Source organism: Cygnus olor, chromosome 4 (genome assembly GCF_009769625.2).
Source record: "Cygnus olor isolate bCygOlo1 chromosome 4, bCygOlo1.pri.v2, whole genome shotgun sequence".
Taxonomy (NCBI): Eukaryota; Metazoa; Chordata; class Aves; order Anseriformes; family Anatidae; genus Cygnus; species Cygnus olor.
In genome coordinates this window covers 61,202,591-61,225,115 of record NC_049172.1, presented here as the reverse complement: position 1 = coordinate 61,225,115, position 22,525 = coordinate 61,202,591, and the positions used below count along the sequence as shown (strand labels likewise).

Genomic DNA, 22,525 nt, shown 5'->3' with positions numbered 1-22,525 from the left:
GCAATCCAAAACAAAAACATTATTCAAGGGCATGTTATGTCAGGTTTTAACTAATTTTGAAACACCCCTGCACTGGGAAGAGTCAGAACATTATTTCTCTGGAGTCACGAGGTGTCGAACTGTATCACTACACTTGGGAAAACAAAGCTTATTCTAGCAATACCATTATGGATAAAAATTAATTGCCCTCCCCACTTTAATGCCCTCCCATGACTTTAATGAAAGAATGTATCAAAAGGCTAAAGACAAAAAAAAACCACAAACCAAACCAAACCAAAAAACACCCCAAGCACCAGGTCTTCAGTATTTTGTTTGTAAATCACAGTCCTTTTGCTACGTAATAATTTGCTACCTGATGGCTACTGTACAGATTTTATGGACCAAATCTCTAAACAGATGTCTGTGTCTTTCCAGGCTTGCAAGCTCTGTCTAATGCTGTTTCACTAGAGATATTTTAATGGAGGCTGCTTGTATCCATAATGTAAGCAATTGCTACTTCATATATGCTCACTGGTGGAAGAACCTTCCCAAGTGCTAAAACCTTCTCAAAGCTAAAACTGCTCTGAATTTGATATGTTGAGATTAATCTATTAAAAATTAATATGCTGGTTACCACAGACATACTGGACACTCTCCTAACATGATTTCTTTCCTGGCTACCTACCCTTGTGTAACACAACTATAACCTGCTTTCCCTTTGTGTTAGTTTCTAAAGCTGACAGACAACTTCACCTAGGGCAATGCTACCATACTCCAAAAGGTCTCTGAAGCTTGTGAAAATGCAGCATGGTCACCATTTGGGAGTAGAGTTTACTCTGCAAACACATTGAAGCTTTAAAGCAACACTTTTTCTTTCAAGAAAGAGTCTCTCTCTGTAGAGATGTCCATATATTTAGACAAACTACTTTTCAATAAAATTGAAAGGGCTCCCTGTAGCCCTTTAAATTTGTGTTGTCACACAGCAGTTAAGACTCTCTTTGGGACAAAGGACTTTAGCATTAACTGCCCAGAAGGACGAGCTATTTCACAACTGCATCCTTCCTTCACAGAACTGCCTTACACTTCCCACAAAAGACACAAAAAAAGGTGGCCAGCGAGAGCGGATAGGAAACGGAGGAGTTGAGAGGGGAAGGGACCAATACACACTGCTCCCCCAATACCTTTTGTGTACAAAACCCCTGAAGACAAAAGTCAAGCATGAAATTACATTACTTGTAATGGCAGGGGCATTAATACCACAGTGATGATCGACTGGAGTCCAGAACTGGCACAAAGGCAGAGATGTGGTAAGGTTAAAAACTAGCCCTTCAGCATATTATTTTAGATATAAGCAAATATTTCTCCTCAAATCCAGAAAATTCTCAGGAAAGTGTTCTTATGAGAGGACTCCCAGAAAATCTCCTTCCCTAAAGTTCTGTCCCTGTTGGACCGACCTAGCAATGTCGCTGAAGACTGAGCAGAGGAGCAGAACTGGGAACAGAACGCATCTGCATGTACTTGTATGGACCGCATAGAACTCTGAAGGAAATATCAATTTGTACTTACAGAAATTTCCTAAGTAAATAAATCTCTCCCCAAAAGCCGTATTTTATCTATAATAGTATTAGTAAAATGAATATTTGTTTCAATTTAAGCACCCATATAGCTTTTGATAATTTTCACTGCAAACTAATTATCTATCTACATAGTGTTGTATTCCGAATTTCCTGTCATTTATGAGTAATATTTCAATTCTAAGCAACCATCCTTCCTTAAAGCTATGATCTCTGCTATATAAAATTCTCATAGTAAATTAGTCATTAAATGCTTAATTTGTACAGGTCTTGATCTAATGCCCATGTTAAATATGTGCCTCAGGAGTAAGTCAAATGAGTCAGTGTACAGGTTTTTTGTTTCTTTTCTTTTTCTTTTTTTTCTTTTTTTTTTTTTTACTGAATGAGCAAATCAATCACACATCAGTGTTGTAAATTTATGTGCAAAAGCATTGAAGTGCTTTACTACAAATTACAACGTAGAAACACGTTAACTAAACAATTAAATTCATACAATCAGATTTAGGAATATAACAACACAAAGAAGAAACAGAATTACAGTACATTTACAACACAAGACAAATACATGGAATTCATTAGAAAATATTGTAATAAATAATTCATGAATTATAGTGCAATTGATTTATGCATAAATATAACTAATTGCCTAAAAATCAGTTGTTAACAAAAATCTGTCAAAAATCAAGGCAGCCACAGAGTTTTACTAAATTACTGCGACAATGGAAATACTGCAATTAAAAAACAAATACAAGTATTTGTACTGTAAACAACTAAAAAATCAGTCTCACTAAAGTTAATATACAATTTAATATAAAATTGTCATTAGCTACCAGAAATGGTTTAAACAGCTTTACTGAGCAGTAGTTCTAAAAACAGAGGCACTGTTTTTTAATATAAAATACTTGAGAAACATTCAAATAAGTAGAAAGCATGTAGGGCTTGCTTTCGCCTTCATTTAAAATTCTGCTGAAACATGGATTTTCAGAAAATGTCAATTACTAAGTAGTGACTGGTAACTGAATTTATAAAACAGTTCAAAGTGTGTAATTTAAATGACATTTAATGGAGTACATAGGGGTTGGGGAAGGAGAATCTACACATTTCCCTGCCTTTCCTTAGTTGTGTAATCAAAGGTTAGCCTAATAATTAGAAACAAATAATTCTGTTCCTTTAAACACTTACAGGTTGAGTATCATCTATAAACTATCAAAAAATATTTTAATATACTATTTCTGACCAAAAAATAAATACAAGTACTAAAATGTTGAAAATTAATTATAATATTACATACAAAACTACTGAGTACTGTTAAGTCAATAGTAAAATGATCCCTGATATTATGAATCCTGTTAATTTTTTGGTCAGGTCATCTTTTAAATGATATAAAAAGAGTACTGTAACTTGCCTTCAATATAAACTTCGGACTCAAATTTATAATATTGTCTGAGGAGTAGAAACACCAGTATGGTACAAATATTAGGCAAAGTATTGAAGCCCCAAATTTTTGCAAGTAAAACTGTATAAAGACAGATCTTGAAACGTTTAAGGTTTTTTTCAACTTCACTTTTCAGTGGGGATGCATTAAGAATTTAATCCTTCTGGCCCTCACAAAATATGGCTTAATTCTTTTAAAAGGAAAGATGACCCTGACATTTGCTGTTTTGTAACCTCCTAGTTATCAGGTACAGTTCTGCGTAAAAAAGGATTCATTTTGTAATATGCAAGTAAACCTTAGTCACTGAAGAAGATTCAGTATAGATCTGAGAGACCAAAGAAGTGATACACTGTTTGTGCAGCTTCACATAAGGAACATTATTCTATTTTAAAATGTAAGTTGATATTTTTTTAATAAGGTTAATAAATATGGTCTAGATTTTGCCATCAATATTGCAAGTATGTTCTCTGCTGACTTTAATGGCAAGTTTATCTAGAAATCAAGTCACCTGATGTGGCCCATATGTATCTAATGTCCCCTTTCAGTTTTTATAATTAACCTATACACAGGCAAATTTAAGTGGGAAAAAAATTGACAATGTATGCATGTGCAACAAATGTATAAAAGTTGGAGAAAAGTCTTTTTCTATCCCAAATTAAATGCATACAGAAGTAATAACATTTTGAGAGGAAAAGGGCATTGATGTTCCGTATCAAATGTATGAAGCAAGCCCCCATTCTTCGTATGTAGACACGTTTTTTGTGATATTCCATGAAAAAATTAAGTATGATATAAAGTCCAATGTGAATACTTTGAAATTCATTTAAAAACTGCAATATGAAGGTAATTGGTCTCCCTTAAATTCTGTTAAAAGTTACCTATTTAAAGTGAACTGTCTAGCTTCTAACTACCAAATTTATAAAGAATGTATATTATTGAACGTTCAAAACAGCTTCACTGTTCAATATTTGTATTTCTATCAAGACCCTGAACTGCAAATTTGGTTATTAGCAAAATGATAATGTAACTTGGTATTCATTTTGATAAACTGAAAATGTTTTGAAATGTCACAGCAGCAAATACATTACAGTTACAGTGAGGTTTTTCAACAGGAGTGTGACACAATCCTTAAATAAATTTTAAGTAGTCATAACGTCAACTAACCAGCACGTTTAAACAAAAAAAAAAAAAACAAAACAAAATGCCATTCTCAAGCTCATTCTGTGCACATTATGAACATGCTCTAAGTTGCATTTCAAACCTTCTTTTTAAACCTTACAAGTCACCTTATTTTTCAAACTAAAAAGGAAAATTAGGTTTAAGTTTAAATTATTTTATGCTCTTAGTATTCCATCTTATTTCATATTTAATAATTCTATAACTACAGTAATTTCTCAGGTTTCATAAGTGTACACTTTGTAAACACCACTTTCTTTCTAAACCACCAACAAAATTGTCTTAAAATGATAAAAAAAATGCAGTTTATGCCTGCTAACACACATTTTTAGTAATGAAATGTTTATTTCTTACTTGTATTGGATATTTAAGTAACGATGAAGTTTTTTTTTTCTTTCACAGAATGTACTATATCCTACTAATACTTCACAAATTCACTTTCTTTTAAGGAACTAGCTTTTTAAAAAATCCCTTGATTTGTATAATCTGAGTTACTTACAATTTATTGCAAGTATTCTGTGAAGTTTAGAAGTTTGCTAACCATTGATCGTGTATTTCCGTAATAAGATGGTTTGTTGAATGGGTAGAGTGGTTCTTCACCAATTAAAAATTATGTTTCACATGACAAATACTTGTTTTCCCAAAACATCTTTATGCTATTGACTACTAAATAAAACCTGAATCTTTTCACCTATTTATACAAGGATTATATTAAATACACACTATCAGAATTAAGTGAGCAACTCTATAATTCTGTCCACAGTGAAAACCCTGAATAAAACTATTTTTCAAAAGGCATGTATGTGGTTTTTGAACTGTATAATTTCACGTCTTCTGTCAGAGTGAACATATGTATTTCTCACACAGTGTGTGTATACAGACATACATACACACACACACAAAACAATTTGCTAACAATTATTCTACACAGGCTTGCTACTATTTTTGCAGCTGCCAGTCCCTGAATCTGTCATATTAAATAAGCCAGTATCTGGTAATCGGAGTTTCTTCTTCGGCGGAGTCTTCAATGTTCCAGATCTTTCTTTTACTTTATATTCTAAAGTGCTGTGAGGTACCCCATAAATTCCTTGTGCTTTGGAAACACTCATTTTCCCACTCATTACCATTGCAATTGCTTCTTCCATTATTTCATGATCGTACTGCCGATAGCGGCCACGTTTTTTTCTTGGCTGCTTATTATCTTTACGATCCAAACTATCTTCTGTATTTTCTGAGGTTCCATCTACTGTCCCATTCTTAGCATTAAGACACAAAGGAGAGAGGTCCCCATGCAGAAAGTAGGAATCAACACTTGAGTGAGTTACAGGTCCAGAACATTCAATTTTGTTCTGTTTAGGGAGTATATTTTTCAATTTTTGAAGAGCTGATCCTTCTAAGACTGAGGAGGTTTTAGAAACGTGGTACATAACATCCAGAAGACCAGCAGTATCAGACTGTGGTTTGGACACAGAACTTATTCTTAGCTGAGGAATTTTTAATTGTACAGTAGGACTTGTAGTTTCATATTGTAGATTTTCACTTTTTTCTTTAAATTGTGTGACCATTCTCTGTAGAGTTAACTGGTGGAGGTAACTGGAAGCTGTTGGGAATTTTAATTCTGAGGTTTCAAGTAGACTGAGTTTACTTTTTTCTGTGCGCTCTGCTTGAGCTCTTGCCCACAAGGCTACTTTTTGTAGGACTGCACAAGTTTCTTTACTGTCTTTAAATGAATAACTATCATTGAAATCTCGAGTTTTGTTTTTAAAAGGTGCAGGCTTTCCTGCTGGTAAGGCTTCTAAGTGGAGAAGTAAAGTTTTTTGAGGTATGCCATAAAGTATGCCTGCTTTATTTATGTCCAGTGCTCCAGACTGAATGTCTTTCAAAGCTTTTGAGAGCAAACCATCTGCAAACTCAGCACTTCTTTCCACATAGTCCTCTCTGTGTCTGTGTAGTCTCCTGGATGGATGGAATGAAACGATGGTAAACTGATGTATGAGAGACTCTCACACAGCTATGGAAGGGAAGGGTCCACTCCTTTATTATACTCCTTGCTTCGGTAACATCACTGCTTCTGATACTTTTAAGCCTTTGAGATGTGGTAGTTAAATGATTATCCTAGCAAAATGTTACAGTTCTGGTAGGACAGTGCGTCAAAAATCATACGGTGGCTTCTACAGCAGCCCTTCCAAGAACTTTATATCCTAGCTCAGTATTCGATAATATTCTCATGTGCTTGCTATATTCCCTTGTTCACATACTTGCAGAGCAACACTGTTATAATTTTAATTATACAATTAACGTTCCATTAAATACCCAAATCCTGAAGGAGTTTTTGTTAGTAGAAACGTGACGTTACCGCTAAACAAGTAATAAAAGAGTCAACCCCCTCATAGAAAATTTGCAGCAATAAGTACATAACTACACACAACCATCCCAGACTTACACAAAACTAGGCTTTCTACAACCATAAGGTAAAGAGCTGTAGTTAACAATCAAGTCCATTTTGGCAAAATAAAACACAGGTTTAAAAACTTCTAGCCACTATTTACAGCTTTCTAATTACAAAGTCATATTAATTTTTAAACTTCTTCATATCAGCAATTAATAAAATGCAATTTTACATCATCCAACAAATACTGCTATTGGACTCCTACTGGTAAGAAGTTATTTTGTAAGACGTACAGGTGACAAAAACGGTCCTGCTATGGCTAGTGGATGGGAGGATGCCAAAATCATAACGAAATCCAACAAAACAATGCATTTCACTAGCTTTGTGGTAGCTTTCAGCAGATGCAACAACATTTTTCTTGCTGAATAAAGAAATTTAACTATTTGCCACCACACACCATAGCCAGAACCATGATGTAAGTATAAGTATGATGATTAAGAGCTCTCTCTCTCGCGCGCTTCCTCTCTCTCATATTAAGGAGTATTACAGATAACAGCCATTTAATTGTTCATGTTAGTTGAAGAATATTTTAAATCTAAATATTAACATGGTAATTTTTGTCAAAAATTGAAGTTTCCTAAGTAAACTCTGAAAGAATATATTTGCATTCTCTTTTACTGTCCTACTGCTTTTATTGTGTTACATAATCAATTTTCAGTTCATTTTTAGTAACATGAACTAAAGTTTGGTGATTGTTCTGATAACTTTTCTTTAAACAGAAAAAAAGGAAAAAGACAAATGAAACATATGATATATACATAGACACACACTTATGAGTGACACAAATTCTTTTGAAAGCAAAATATAAACCACACGTGTGTGTCAGTATATACAAATATGTTATGAACATAAAACCTGACTTCAGAGAAGTAAGAGAAACCCCAATTTTCTTTTACATAAGCCGAAGAGAGTCCTAAACGTTGCTTACCCAGACACCGAGTTTTCAGAACACAATGGATCATATTTGGGTTCTTCCAACCTTGCGCTTTTCTTTGTAGAGAGATCTAGCACTCCATCCCCTGCAAAGAACGAGTAATTATGATAGCAGTTGTTTAAGGATGACCTCAGACATTTTGCTAGCAATTGTTTGTAGCTATGGCACAATTTTTAAGCAGTTAAGTTTACCTTGCAAATTTCTGGCATCCTATTCCTTTAACAATATCAGCTGTCTGCAAATTGTTTTATCTGATTTATAACAAAATTGTTTAAAATTAACAAAAATCAAAAAGCCATAACGAAATCATGAAATTTAAAAGAAGAATGTCTTAAACAGCAACATGTCTGTTTTCCTAAAAATCATGTATGCATGGATATTGCACAGTTTACTTTCAAGGCAACCAGAGCAATGTACTTCATATTATTGTACAAACATACTGTAAACAAACGAATCTGATAATGAAGTTAAAGTGGACATAACTAAATCACAGACTTACAGGATAATTCAGACTAGAATGGTCCTCAAGAAGTCTCTGGACCAACCTCCTGCTCTGAGCAGAGTCAGCTATGAGATTAGATCAGGTTACCAGATGAGAAAGGAATAGTAGTACCCCAATAATGGGAAGAGAGCTAATGCCCATAGTGTTTTCAGTGTATGTGACCTATGTCATTTAACAGCATAAACATTACTAACAGTTTGTTTATACAAACTCCCCCTGCTGTCCCCACAATGAAGTAATGACGTAACTAAAGGATCAGAAAGACCTAAACTGGGGTAGGAGTTCACTCTATTCAGTCACTGGCAAATGTTATATTCAAGATTTATAGCTGGACGTTGAAATCTATGAATTTTTGAAATAGACATATTTTATTTCAAATCAGTATTTACAAACATTGAAAATTAACAAACCTCTTCAGTGCCTGACATTTTCCTTCCAGTAAGAGTGTTGAGATTTTTTTGGTTTATATTTTTTTTAAATCACATTTAATTTATAGATAAATTGCCTAACCATATATAATTTCATACCTTTTTCCTTGGTTCTCTGTTTCAAACTTGGGCTGTTTTGTGTGCTTGTGTTATAGGAATCCAATTTTGAGTTTTAATATGTAGTTCAACATTCAACTCTAAAAGCAATCTTATGCTAGCCCTTTATACAGTAGTATCATTTTTATGTTATCATGTATTATTTGCAAAACATCAATCGTGTATGTTTTCCTACAACCTTCGATTGAAGACATGAAGCATTGGTTGGATTTTCCAAATGCCAAAACTCAAATGAGAATTCAGAAAAATTGTTAGGTTAACTCTGCTTTGTACCAATATTGCAAAGAAATATATTTTAGTGTTAGTTGCCCAACTGTTTTATGTTGGAAGAAGAGTAAAGAGAGAAAAATTAACATTGTAGGCCAATATAACAATATTAAGCATATATATAAATACACCACTTGTCAAAGATGCTCCTTTTCTCCTAAACTTGTTCCCTTCAAAGTCTTCCTTAAACCCTAAAGGAAGTTAAAGTAAGGACTAGTTAATGCTAATCAAGCTTTCTGAAGCAGTAGTATTCCAGAAAGAAAAGCCAACTAAAATCGCTACAGAATTATTCTGCAAGGAATATCCAGACTACTACCCAGCTGTTAAAAATCCCGAATACTTGCAATGACCCTGACTCCTGTGCAACAGACAGATTTCATCTGTTGTGTTTCGTTAGTGATACAAACTACGTTACCCTTTAAGGGTTTGTGTGTTCTCTTTCAGAGTAGTTTATCCACCTTCAGTTGGTATTCACAGGCACTGTGATATAAAATGTTTAGAAGAGATAGCTGAACAAAGTCACTGGAAAAATACCTCAGAAAACTACCTCAAAGTTCAAACCCATCAAGTTGCAAAAGCTAATCATTAGGTAGACCACTATCAAGTGACTACTAAGAACAAAAGAAAACCAAGAATAGATTAAAAACAAAACAAAAACACCAAAATGAAAACCCATTTTGAGAAACACTGTTGAAAACCAAATTAATCTACAACTTTGAAATAGAGAGTTTTGCTAAAGACATTAGAATATCAAGACAACCAACATGAATGGCTCTTTCTAACCACTCTACAAAGGAACTGACACTAACAAGATTTTTTGGATATCGCAAGATTCCAAAATGAAATGTGAACACACCAAATCATTTTTATTTTCAGTCTTTCAGAATTGGCTTTGACAACATAAGCCCCCAACAAACTGGAAAAATGACTAAAAAGAGGACAGCACTGAAAATACAGATTCCTGAGACACGAAATTAGATACTGCCTCTAAAAGGTAAGCAGAATGGAATAACCATTTCAGGTTCAAGACAGCTGAATGTTCAACACAGCAAATGCATTTATTAAATATATGTATGACTCTTCCCTGAAAACCATGTTCTATGGGAAGGCGATCCTCAGTAAAAAGAGTGAACAAGAAGCATGTGAGAGATTTGATATCCACAAAAAATAGCAGATAAAGTCATCAGGCTTTTCTTCAGTGATTTCAGTCAAACAAATAAAACAACAATCTGATGCAGGAGGTACTGATAGGTCAGAAAGTTTCATTAAAATGCATAAATCCTAGTGTTGGTGGATCTTTCTGCTTTACAGTAGAATCAATTACGATGAAGGAGCACCTCCAATTGGTAGGAACGCAAGAGCACTGGCAATAAAGTTTTAAGACCAAATGAAATTAAATGAATGTATGTATATATAAACAGTAGAGATCTTAATTTTGGTTAGGTTCAAGACCAGAAGTTTACAGAGCCAACTATCTATAACGAGATGCAAATAAACATGTGTCTAACCACATCTCCAAGCCAGGATTTTCAAAAGAAGCCCTGCTTCTGTGGGTACAGCAATAAATTTCTGACCTGCATAAAGTTACAAAGCATTCTAATGCTTACTCTGCAACATTAACACACCTTGTGGATACACTTACCCAGTCAAATATGATCTTTTGGTATCCTTTGTAAGTAATGAGGGCATTAATCCAGGTACTGCTTTTTGTAAGACTGTTTTCTCAGCCTAACAAAATTTCTGATGTAATAGGATGTTCACACACAGTCTAGTAATTTTATGTACATGTCTCCTGCATGACAAACAGAAATCTGTTTGAACAGCAGCACCCCCTGAGGTCATGCTTGTCCCCTGGGTACCTTATTGTAGAGGTACAGAACTGAGCAGTTGCAACTCATCCTTCAGCTCCTACCTTAATACAGGACCCAAGTCACAGTTTCCTAGTACTAGGGAACAAAAAACAGATTGTACAGGTGGACAACAAACCTTGAAAACCTCCATTACTTGCAAGGTAGGAACAAATCTTTTAAAACCAAACCAGCACTTCTATTATTTCTATCAAATCACTCAAACCACATGATTTAGGCAAAAATTCTGGAAAGGAAGTGAATAACATCAGGAGCAGAAAAAACTCTATATAATGTGGGTCTAATAAGAGCCATGGAATTGCTTGTACTTTTCATCTGAAACCATGACTATTACAAAAATAGCCTTCATAAACAGATACTCTGAAATACTCGTTAATATAGAAAAGTTATTACAAGTTTTTCAGGTCTGCTCCTCATGACCTTCTAATGAAATTCTTTCTGCTGCAATCCAATGATTTTGAACTTCAAAGAAATGGCTCTACCTCTGGACCTGACTGCTCAGCACCACATCATCAGGTACAACAACACCAAGGTACAACTAAGCTAAAACATCTTCAGAATAAATAGGACCACAGTAATGTGAACCTCCACCAGACTAGCAAGGTTACAGAAACAGAGAAAAAATAAGTCTGTATCAGACACCTGAGTTCCTACAATTGGTATTTCAATACTGATTCTAGCAAACATGTCATTTTCTGGTTTTCAGGAAATCTTTCACTGGTTATCTGCCCGACCAGGTCAGATGATCTACTCTACCCAGTCCTCTGACTCCAGTCACAGCAGGAACTCCACTCCCAGCATGGGAGAGCACATCAGCCTGGCCACCACCTGCAGCTCGTTCCTCTCCTACTCTCCCAGCAGATGCCACTGGATCACAGAACCCAGAGGTCCTCTCCCTGACTGCTGTCTTTACTATCTGGCCTTGGTTATATTAGCTGGGAAGTTATGAGAGGCCTTTTTTGAACCCACTGCCAATGTCCGTCTCTACCACCTCCTGTCACAGCAGTTCCAGATGTTCACAATTCACTGTGCAAAAGAAGCCCCTTACCTCTTTATTTATTTTCCTTTTAAAATGTTTCAGCAAACCTTGCCTAGTTCTAGTATTTTGAGATTCGGTAAATAACAATTATCCCTTTGCCTTATCCATCATACTGTGGCAAACCTCAATATAGCTTTAAATAGGAACAAAATGATACTGCCTTGTCTCTAACACTTCTCTTGACAATGCCTTGCCCTTTGCTGTCTATTTTTATGGAAACACTGTTTTCAGAAAACTATCAGTAAGAACTCCAAAGTCTTTTATTACTTTTTAACTACCCCTTTGACTAACCAATTTTTGCTGACCAGGGAAGTTATTTTATAAAACGAAGAACTGCCAGATTGGCTATACAGTAGGTGCGTGTGGCAAGGTGCTGGCAGCAGTGTGGCTGCCCCATGCTGGTTGACCGCTACTGATTCCAGTCAGCTCCAACAAACACACTGCAGGACAGCTCAGCCCAGCAGCCAAGCTGGTGGCACCTCTCAAAAAACACAGGAGGGAAAAATGCCTCTTTATTTTAATAGGCAATATTTTAAATTAACTTTCCCCAAGGTGAGTCTTTGTCCATGATGGCAAGCAGTAAGCCAGCACCCTGTCCTCAACTCAACTTATAAGCTCTTGTTTCTGGTCTTATTTCCCCCTCTGAGCTGCAGAAGAAGGAAGGAGTGAGCAAATGGCTCATTGGGAGTTTGTCCGTTTTCCACTACTGGCAGTCAAAGAAACAAAACTCTTTCTTTTCAGGAGTAGTAGTCAGGCATTGGAATGGGTTGCCCAGGGAGGTGGTGAAGTCACTGTCCCTGGGGGTGTTTTTAGGGACACGATTTAGTGGGTGATACTGGTGGTAAGGGGATAGTTGGACCAGATGATCTTAGAGGTCTTTTCCAACCTTAATGATTCTACGAAAACCCTGGACGCTGTTCCAAGGATGACCTTTTTACACAATTATTAAACAAAGTGTTTCTTGAATATATTTGCAGATTAAACAATTTATTTTTTTGAAACATAGCATGCGTACCTTCAAGGACACAGCATTTTTCCCACTATATATAGTGAGAACAGTGTATTAAAATAAAAAGATGGTAAAGGATTATTTTATTTGAATTGTTTTCAATACACCCGATTGTAGCAATCAAGAAGCCATATATGTCATGAGTCAAGTTGCCATACCGAGTTGAAGGAGGGTTTTCAAGTTATGAAACTACTTACTTCTCAAAAACTAAATTGTTCTGTTGGAAATTTTGGTGATTTCATATGCATATAGGAAAACTGGATAATAAAAAGCTGTTTTAAATCATTCAAACTGAATTTTTAACTCTGGTTATCCTTACTTTTCCTACTTCAAGAATAGCCAACAACGATATAGCTATAGAATAGCTTTAAGAACTTCAGTGCAGCAAAACTTCCCTCATTGTCACCCAACTCTGGAATTACTAGTAAATAGACAATCTATGATATTAGTTACTAGTACTTTCTACTTATCATGAAACAAGGAGGCATGAAAAAGCATTACGCAAATTCTCTTGCTTTTTTTGTGCACTATGTTTACACCCTATCACTCAGCAAGAAATTGTACAGCTAAACTAACTTCTTAGATTATGTACTTGTACAGTTTATACTTCTGCCTCTTTGCAAGTCACTCTGCTTATGAGCTTCAGGGTGATGAACCCTTTTGCATCTATTAAGGGAAAGAAGCCTCTACACTGAAGCAGCTGCTGCTGGGCTACACTCCCTAAGATGCCACACAAAAAAATAAAGTTGCTGTAGGATAGTCCAAAACTGTTCCTCACTCCACATTTTATTTTGTGAAGATGCTGCTTTATCATTAGGTTCATTCAGAGAAGGAATGACAAAAACCATACACAAATACTCTGTATTTGTTAGGCACATTGCAGGCAAAACAAATTTTCTCTTGTGATATAAAGACAGTATACTCTTTGTGAGTCCTTGGTAGCATTAGAATTACACAGATTAAGAAGCACTGGCCACTAGTGGCAGGATACTAGTGGATGTACTCAAGTTGAACCAGGGGAAATTTAGGTTGGAAATTTCTCCTAATTTCTTCTCAGAAAGAGCAGTCAGGCATTGGAAGTGGTTGCCCAGGGAGGCGGTGGAGTCACTGTCCCCGGGGGTGTTTTAGGAAAGGTTGGACCTGGTGCCTAGGGGCATGGTTTAATGGGTGATATTGGTGGTAGGGGGATGGTTGGTCCAGATGGTCTTGGAGATCTTTTCTGACATTCTACTGTCAGTTAGAAGTAACTATCTGAGCCTATGAGCCCAATTATTTACTAGCAAGTTGCAATGGAAATTATCACTCTTACACATACAGTAGAAAGCAAAGCATAATTCTGGTACTCCACTACCAGAGTCAGGTGCTAGCTAGAGTACTTGGACGTCTGTGCTTAAATGCTCATTACTGAATGATTCAGTACTGGGGTTGTGATGGGTTGACCTAGGTCAGCAACTAGACACCCAGTCTCTCTTTTTCTCCTCCTTTGTCAAGAGGCCAAGCAGAAAGAAGTGAGGTGGGAGGGAAGTAAGATGAAAAAGCTCATGGGTCAAGACAAAGACACCAATTATTGTTACAGTAAAGATGGACTTCAGTTATGGAAAATTAATTTATTACCAATTTAAATAGAGTTAGGTAATGTGAGGAAGACAGAGAGAACACCTCCCCACCCCAACTTTTCCCAGGCTCAATTTCCCTCCTTCACTCTCAACTCCACTCCCCCTCTTCCCCTGAAACAGGGGTTACAGTCTCCTCTCTGCAGCTTTCCTCCTCTCACTTCTCCCCTGCTTATGTGGGCTCTTCACAGGCCTCATTTCCTTCAGGAAGTGCCAAGTTGATCTGATGTGGGGACTTGCATTGGTTGCAGTGGGGATATCTGCTCCAGACCACTCTCTTCCATGAGCTGCAGGGAACCACTTGCTCCTTCATGGTCCTCTCCACAGGCTGCAGGGAAACAGCTGCAGCACCTCCTCCTCCAACCTAAGTGTTTGCAGGGTTGTTTCTCACTCTGCCCATCCAGCATTTTCACTCTTACATGTTTTCAGAGAGGTGCCACAAACTTTGCTGTTGCACTCTGCTTTGACCCATGGTGGGTCTGGTGCGGAAGTGGCTGTGCTTTGCAAATGGCAACCCCCAGCCTCTTCCTTCAGATGCCACCCCTGAAGCCCTCTCTCACTACTAAAACTGGCACATAAACCCAATATGCAGGGGTTTTGGCAACGTGCAGCACTGTTAGTGTCAAACCTAAATATTATGAGCATTCTTCAGAGACAGCCTAGGGATAACAAAAGAAGGCAAGAAACTTTCTGAGGTGAAGATAAGATCATCCAGATGTCTTCAGTGGCAGAACTTTGCTCAGCACTGAACTAGTGCTTAGCTTGGAGGGGCTCAGTGCAAGAAAGTGCTTCTTGTGATCTGGAAAATAAAGCCTAAAACTTCCTCTGAGGTAGTTCAAGAATCATTCCCATAGTACAGGTACAAGACTGCCTGCTTTTATTATTTACATCTGCCATTTTAAATGATACTATGGTAAACAAAAAGCACCTGCCTAATTAAAAAGATAAACCTGAAGAATTTATGTTTAGGCCATTATCTGCTTCATAGGAGAGAATTTGAATTCAAAAGATATCAACTTCAAGGATCCAACAACAGAACAAACATACAGATTTGAACTTTGTACTCTGTTACTGCCATTTCACTTGGAAATTACAACAAACAAATAATAGATTAAGAGGTGCAAGACAATTAAAAGATTACTAGAAAGGCAGCAAATAAGAACGTATAGCTTTTTTTCCTCCAGTCTGGAGACTCGAGTGCTTATGTTAGACGATTTAAAAAAAATTACAATTAAAAACTGAAATCATTGATCAATTGCGTAACAGTGCCTAAGGATCAGGATTATATTAGTTGTATAGACTAAGTCATCCTAAAGAACCACTGAAAAGCTGGTCCAAGATTATATCTGTTTGTATTTATATTATATTGCTGTTTACCCTAATTATAAGATTCAGATGACATGGAAGATAAAAATACCTCAAACTCTCTCTATGAACTTTTTTGGAGAAAAGATGAGTGTACTTCAAAATAGCTGAGTGACTGTAGCAGTGGAATTTTCTTCCTAACCCTATCCCATTGCCCCATTCACCCTCTACCTTCCTTTTCATTCCTTTAAGACTTACTTGTGTTCGGTGACCCAGAACCTGTCTTTGGGGACTTCACACCCTCATGTACATATTAGTGTTAAAATTGGTGGTTCTTTATAACCAGCTGTTGGAAGCAAGCAGCAGGTTATAGTGCTGATACCAGAAAAGTACTTTTAACCATCCTTGGGGGGGGTTGGTGGTGGAGCGGGGGAAGCTTCAGTCTAGAGATTGTAAATCTCTGAAATCTGTAATTCATCCACAGTGGAGGCATATCAAAACACAGTGGACTTTTTCTCAGGATTTCATCTGCACCGGGTATTTAGTCTGCATAAATTCATGTCTAAATCTAGACATGAACTAGCTTCTGCTAACCACACAGAATAAAAGCAGGAACTTCAAAATTTCTTAATGATTGTCAAAAAAAAGTTGTCTAAATTTCATCTAGAACAGGCATGTTTAGCAAGGTAGATCCATGTCAAAACCTTTTTCCCCAATGATGCATCATCTAACTGAAGACTGCATCATTAAGCATAAACATATGAAAGCTATTTCATTATGAAAAATGTAGTCTTTTGAAAGTTTAATTCTGCAGTTCTATCTTCTTTTAACTTTAGTATGATATATGACATACAGGTTCACTTTTCTCGGTGGTCTGCGATATAGTTGGACTAATATGAACCCTTGTATTTGCCAAAGACTAGCTGATTTTGCCAGTGTTCACAGTTGCACAACATTTACAATCCTCCCTGAGAACTACTGCTACTCCAAATCAGGTTTGGAGTCCAAAGCACTCTCATGATTATATTATCAGTTTTGGTTAACAGTATTTGAGAGTAAAGCAAGAAAAATCTCTCATTATCATTTACAAATATGAGATACCTTTCCTTGCCTTGAAGAATAAAGTTGTGTTTAATTCTTAATTTTTACAGATCAGTACAAAAAATTCATCCTTCCATCATTTTAACCAGTACTAAAAGAATCAGTGTCCGAGGGTTGAAACAGCCAGAATGAACTTTGCTCTTTGAAATTGCAGTACATTCTCTTTTCTCAGAAGGCTTAACAGCCCTTTCCTTCAAAAAAAGTCTTGAGCCACTGTTACCTGTGACAGCCACAGATAAACTGACTTAAGATCTGGTATTCTGACACCAACAAATTCCCATGCTACTTGAAAGCATGCACCCAGAAATTAGGATATTTATCAGTGAACACAATAAGAAAAATGCTTTTAGAAAGACTTCTTTTAAGCACACAATTTCTTTTTTTTTTCCCTTACGTACTGAGCACTGCTTTGGAAAGAGAATATATAGTTATTTGGCACAGACAAGAACAATTTATTTATTTTTAAGTAAAGAGACATAAGGTAGTAAATGACATCAAAACACAGAAAAGCAGATAGAGGATATTTACCTTGCTGAGTATTCTGTTCTTGAGTTCGATTCACAGTGAGGTCTAGAGGGCTATCCTGTTCTTCCTGAAGGGAGTTTTCCGTTTGGTTCATTTGAATACTTTTACATATCATACTTGGTTCAAACGATGAACCATTTCTGTTCTCTTGAATTTTGCTACTTTTTGAAATGTACTCAATCGCAAACTGGCGGATCATTTTTTTCATTAATTCCTGAGCAACTAGGGGAATGTTAGGATCACAGTTCTGAGGAAGATCTAGGAATAAAAAACAACAACAACACAAGCAACAGATGTATTAAGAAAACAAATTGAAATACTTTTTTAAAAATAAAGATTCCACATACAAACGAGCTCATTGCACACATTGTGCTTAATGAACGCGTTAATTAAGATACCTAAGGTGTTCTTTCAAATATTCCTTACTGGTCATTTGCAAGAGTGTGTTTGCATCAGCAGTTTTCACTTTAATTATCATGGAATTTCACTATCATGGAATAAGTCAGATTATATGGGAAGATAAACAATTCATGTACAAGAATCAGAATTTGTATTTATTGTTGTTAATTAAGATGAATTTTTCATTTCAAGACAATTTTCAGTTTAGAAAATATTTTGAATATTTAGTGCAAGGTAAATAGAAGTATGAATATACAAGGAGTTACTTTCAAAGAGCAAATAAAACAAATTACCTTTAAACTACAATTCTACAGATTAGTCCTTTGTATAATATAGAACAGTTGGACTTCTGAGAAGTTAATCTTAGAGAAGAGTTGTTTCACGTGCATGTTAGATCATCATGCCTATTTGAGGTTCAAGGTTGCAACATCAAATCTGATATGATATGACTTGAGATGTCCCATATAATTTGTAGTAATGCAAGCAACTGAATTTTACAATAATCTTCAGAGGTCAAAGTGCTAACAATGAAATCATTTGAGAGAAGAAACATTTCCTGTTCTGAACGGTATACACACTGTGTGTGTATGAGGACACGTGTATGTGGATACATACAACAATCCCATGGAAAAAAAGCATTTCATTTTAAAAGCACAAAACAAATACACGGATCAAACATGAGATCCCTATAACTTTATTTTAGTATCTGTCAGCTAGACAAAAAAATTTAAAGTTCATCTGACTAACAAAGCTGAAACTACATTTGTGAATCACCACGATAAAATCCCTCCAAATGCCAAAAACAAAATAAAAATTACATTTTTATGCTAAGTTACATAAGAAATCTACTAAGGAGTAAGCTGTATTCCTGATCAATGCAATACCAGAAACTGCGATATTTCAATTCAAAAGATGAGCACAATTGTCCATACTCCAATATCTATGTTCTTCCTTAATGTGGCAGTAGTAGTACCTATTCCACTCCTTCTTTCCCTAGACACTATACACACACAAAAACATGCATTTCAAAACTTTGTTTAACCCACTGTCCATCCTCAAGTTCACAGGTAACCAGCAAAAGAAATTTCTTCACAACAGACAAGAGGTTTAAAGCTTAAAAATAAAATAAAGAATTGTGAATGTGAAGAACTAGCTTTTAGATGATTCTTGATTGCCTGAGAGAAATGTCAAAAGGATATTGTGGCAGTTACCAGGGAACTTTGCAGTCCAGAACAGATAAGTAAAAAAAAAAAAGCTGAGCAGTTGAGTTTTGTTTTCCTGGAAGCTGAGAAACAGAAAGGACAGGATCTCATGAATATTTCACTCAGGCAGACACTGTTGGAAGATAGATGGATCACACAGTATTTGCTCAAGCATTTTACGTCAATGAAGCTATATCCATCTACCAGCAAGAGTGATCACTGAGATTGGACCAAAGAACACTGTTCAGGTTTAGGATGAATGTATATAAGACTGTTTATTTCATTTTTTTCAAAACATTCCACTTGAAGAATTCATTTTCACCAAGGAAGTATTGCAAGACATTACAAATACATATATCTGGTCTGCTGAGGCAGCTGACTGTTCTGGTGCTTCTTGATAATGCGTTTTCTTGATAATGCGTTTTGGTTACCAGATAAGGTAAAGCTCCAGCATTTTCAAAACCTCAGTATATGCTAGATGTCTTGGCTTCAAGAGACCTTATGCAAGGCATGAATAAAAAACAAGTCTGCTTATGATTGAATGCCTATCTTCTGACACTCCTTCAACCAGATTGCTACCAGAATTTCTAAAACTTGATAGGAGTTTATGGAGGAAGGGCACACGGTAGAATTCAAAATGCAGGATGATCCATATAGAGAAAAATCTCTCCCCATCATGTAGCATCCAGACACAAGTATTCTTTGTTTATTGGTATTTCCTGATTCCTGAATGATGAATCCATGAAGTGTTCAACTGGCATTTGGTTAGAGACCCAGAAGAAAACAACTTGACAAAAGATACTGAAGCAGCAAGGCAACAGATGTAAAAATGTTAGTGTATATACATCAGTAACAAAAGAACAAGGGAAGTTTGTTTGTAGAATTGGAAAGTTGAGTTACCTAGGAACAAGAGTGTCTGTCTAAAGCTAGGATTCCACCACTGTCAAGCAAAGAAAGTTACTGATCAATAACTTATCTTAAAAAACAAGCAAAAACCTTACAGTGAATAATCAAGAAACTCAAATACAATAAAGTATAAGAAATGTCAAAAACACCAGTCTAACAGATATATAAGAAGGGTCATTCTATAACAGTTGAGAAATTAGTCTGCTGTGTGCAGCCAAGAAAATCTTCTTTAAAGACTTTTTGGAAAACAGGTGATTATGAGCCCAAATGGGAAAGAGTTACTTTATATCCTGATACAATCTGTGCCTTTGAAAAGCAAGAGATCAGAAGCACAGGGTATACCCATAATTAACCAAAAAACCACAAATACCTGGAATAAGCACCTGCCTATTAATCACCAACATCAAGTACTGTAACTGAGACAAAATTCTTTCAGAACTACCATGTTTCTATTCTCTTCCTATTCTATTTCAGACTCTTCACACTGGTAATATCCAAGCATTAACTGCTTTTAGACATTTGCCTAACATGCCTGCTTTTCCATTAGCAGCAAAGACATCTTTTGAACTAGCTGGAATAACGAAGAATTTATTTTTTGCTCTTATATACTTTATTAGTCTTATTTTTCTTAATTATTTCCAAATACCCCCTACGGAAGAATAAATGCAGTAAGATTTCTCATAACTGCTACAACTACTGACAGTTTACATATTTAAATTTACTATAAAAGGTAGTATTGAATGGAAGACACACACCTTGGAGCACAATCTAAAAAATGTGCTACAGGTGCACATTTGCAGTATTCTATCTGCTAATGCATATTCAGTCTACAAGGCTAGACCCTAGTTAGTCTAAGCTTAACTGCTAAAAATGCAAATAGCATGACTATCACATCTTCAGTATTTGACTATACTCACACCCTTAAATCATAATTCACATTGGAAGGACCTTAGGAGGTCTGTAGTAAGACTGCATGCTCAAAGCAGGGTCACCTTTAGGATCAAACCAGACTGCTCTGAGTTTTACCCAGCTGGGCCTTGAAAATTCTGTTGATGGAGACTGTACAATCTTTCTGGGTAGCCTGTTCCACTGCTTGCCGATCCTCATCTCTGCTTATACAACCAAGAATATCTCATTTCAATTTGTCTTCCATTGTCCTGCTATGCACCACTTGAAGAGTTTGATCCTCTCTTCTCAGTAACTTCCTCAGAGGTATTACAAAGCTGCTGGTGATCCATTTTTATTAATACTGCATCTTCTCTAATGGAAACAAAGCTTATGTGGATACATAACTTGTAACATTAGGAAGAAGTAACAGAGTATTCTAAGTTAGAAGTAATTTCCTACAGCTATCCAAATAAAACAGGAGAGAGATGAGAGATGTTAGATATTCAAAAAAAGTGATATGTTTTCATATACAATTTTCTTTTTACACACTATATATTTTATAGAAAAAATTAGACTAAGGATAAATATAATTTTATATAATGTTTTATCAATATAAGACTGATCAGAATAGGGTACATGGTTAATGTGTATGACAGTCTAATTGCTTACATTCAATGTCTACATTACTGTAGAAGTATGCAATGAAAACATGTTGAGACCTCTAATTTTAAGTTCACGGTGGTGAAGTTTCACTACACATTGGAAATCTTTAACTAGTCATACAAAGTTTGTAAAAGCAATTTAATGTAAAACCAATTTAATGTATTTTGTGGGAAGAAAGTTATTAGACCTCTGAGCTTAGTCTCACAAGTAAATATTTCTTAATTATTATCAGCAGATGGCACCAAATATACTTTGTATGAACAAAAAAGTTTTTATTCTAATGATGTTTTATTAGGAGTAACGATTACAGCTAGTTTAAAATTCTAGATTTATAAGCCTACATCTGTTTAAGCTTCTATTTTTCAGATAGAATATTTACACAATAAGGCAGCTGTATTTACTCCAAGGATTGTGTATGCACATACATACCACTTCAAACCCAGCAAAACAGTCTCTAAGAATTTGGAGTAATAGGTAGCTCTGATGGTCCTCTAATTCCTCTCAGATCACTGTAGACCCTCCAAATATTATGATACAGCCTGGTATTTTCTGCTTGTGGAATATTCCAGCCAGAACGCAAAGGCAGCAGTAAAGATGATATACAATTATGACTAACTGCAACATTTTTTCAAATCTCACATTTAGGATTAAGACTCCCTCAGTTTAAGTACTATACCACCTTGTAGCTATTCAAATCCATATGCTTTACTATTCTGTACTTTATGTGAATTAGACTGCACAAAGTAAAAAATGATTTAACAGGTAATTCAGTCTTACACATGTATTTGGCAGGACAACAGACAAGGAATTGAAAGCTCCCCAAATTATGTTCCACATTAGCATTTTGTATCTTGAAAATTGAAAAAACAGTATTTTTTCCATTTAAAAGGAAATCGGGACAACAACTCTTAATTTCTCTTCTGATACAGTACAAAAAGGCAGCTGAAATCAGCAGGGAATCGTAACTCTCCTTGTACCTTACAACGCAGTTCTGTGAGCAGCAGAACTAAGAATACCAGGTTGCTTATCAGCATTTCCTGTACCACCTCTCCCCTTCACAAAGGGGCTGCATGTTTTCTAGAATGATCCAAATGATCAAAGTTATTTCCTCCTCTACTTAAATGACAATTTTCTTTACTTTGTATC

The 22,525-nt window shown here is 35.8% G+C and overlaps 1 protein-coding gene across 9 annotated transcripts in view; it reads right to left on the bottom strand.

The window, feature by feature from the left end:
- Nucleotides 1-22,525, bottom strand: part of LCORL (ligand dependent nuclear receptor corepressor like) — a 79,920-nt gene that overhangs the window by 19,848 nt on the left and 37,547 nt on the right. For 6 of the 9 annotated variants that reach the window (XM_040557140.1, XM_040557144.1, XM_040557142.1 and 3 more), the window contains 3 exons: nt 17,325-17,579; nt 7,542-7,632; nt 4,723-6,120 (listed from right to left, as the gene is read on the bottom strand). In XM_040557140.1, coding sequence (XP_040413074.1) covers nt 5,088-6,120; nt 7,542-7,632; nt 17,325-17,579 — 1,379 coding nt within the window. In that variant the 3' untranslated portion in view covers nt 4,723-5,087. Of the gene's footprint in view, nt 1-4,722; nt 6,121-7,541; nt 7,633-17,324; nt 17,580-22,525 lie in introns of those variants that run through there. The other 3 variants (XM_040557147.1, XM_040557148.1, XM_040557149.1) reach the window with 2 other exon arrangements.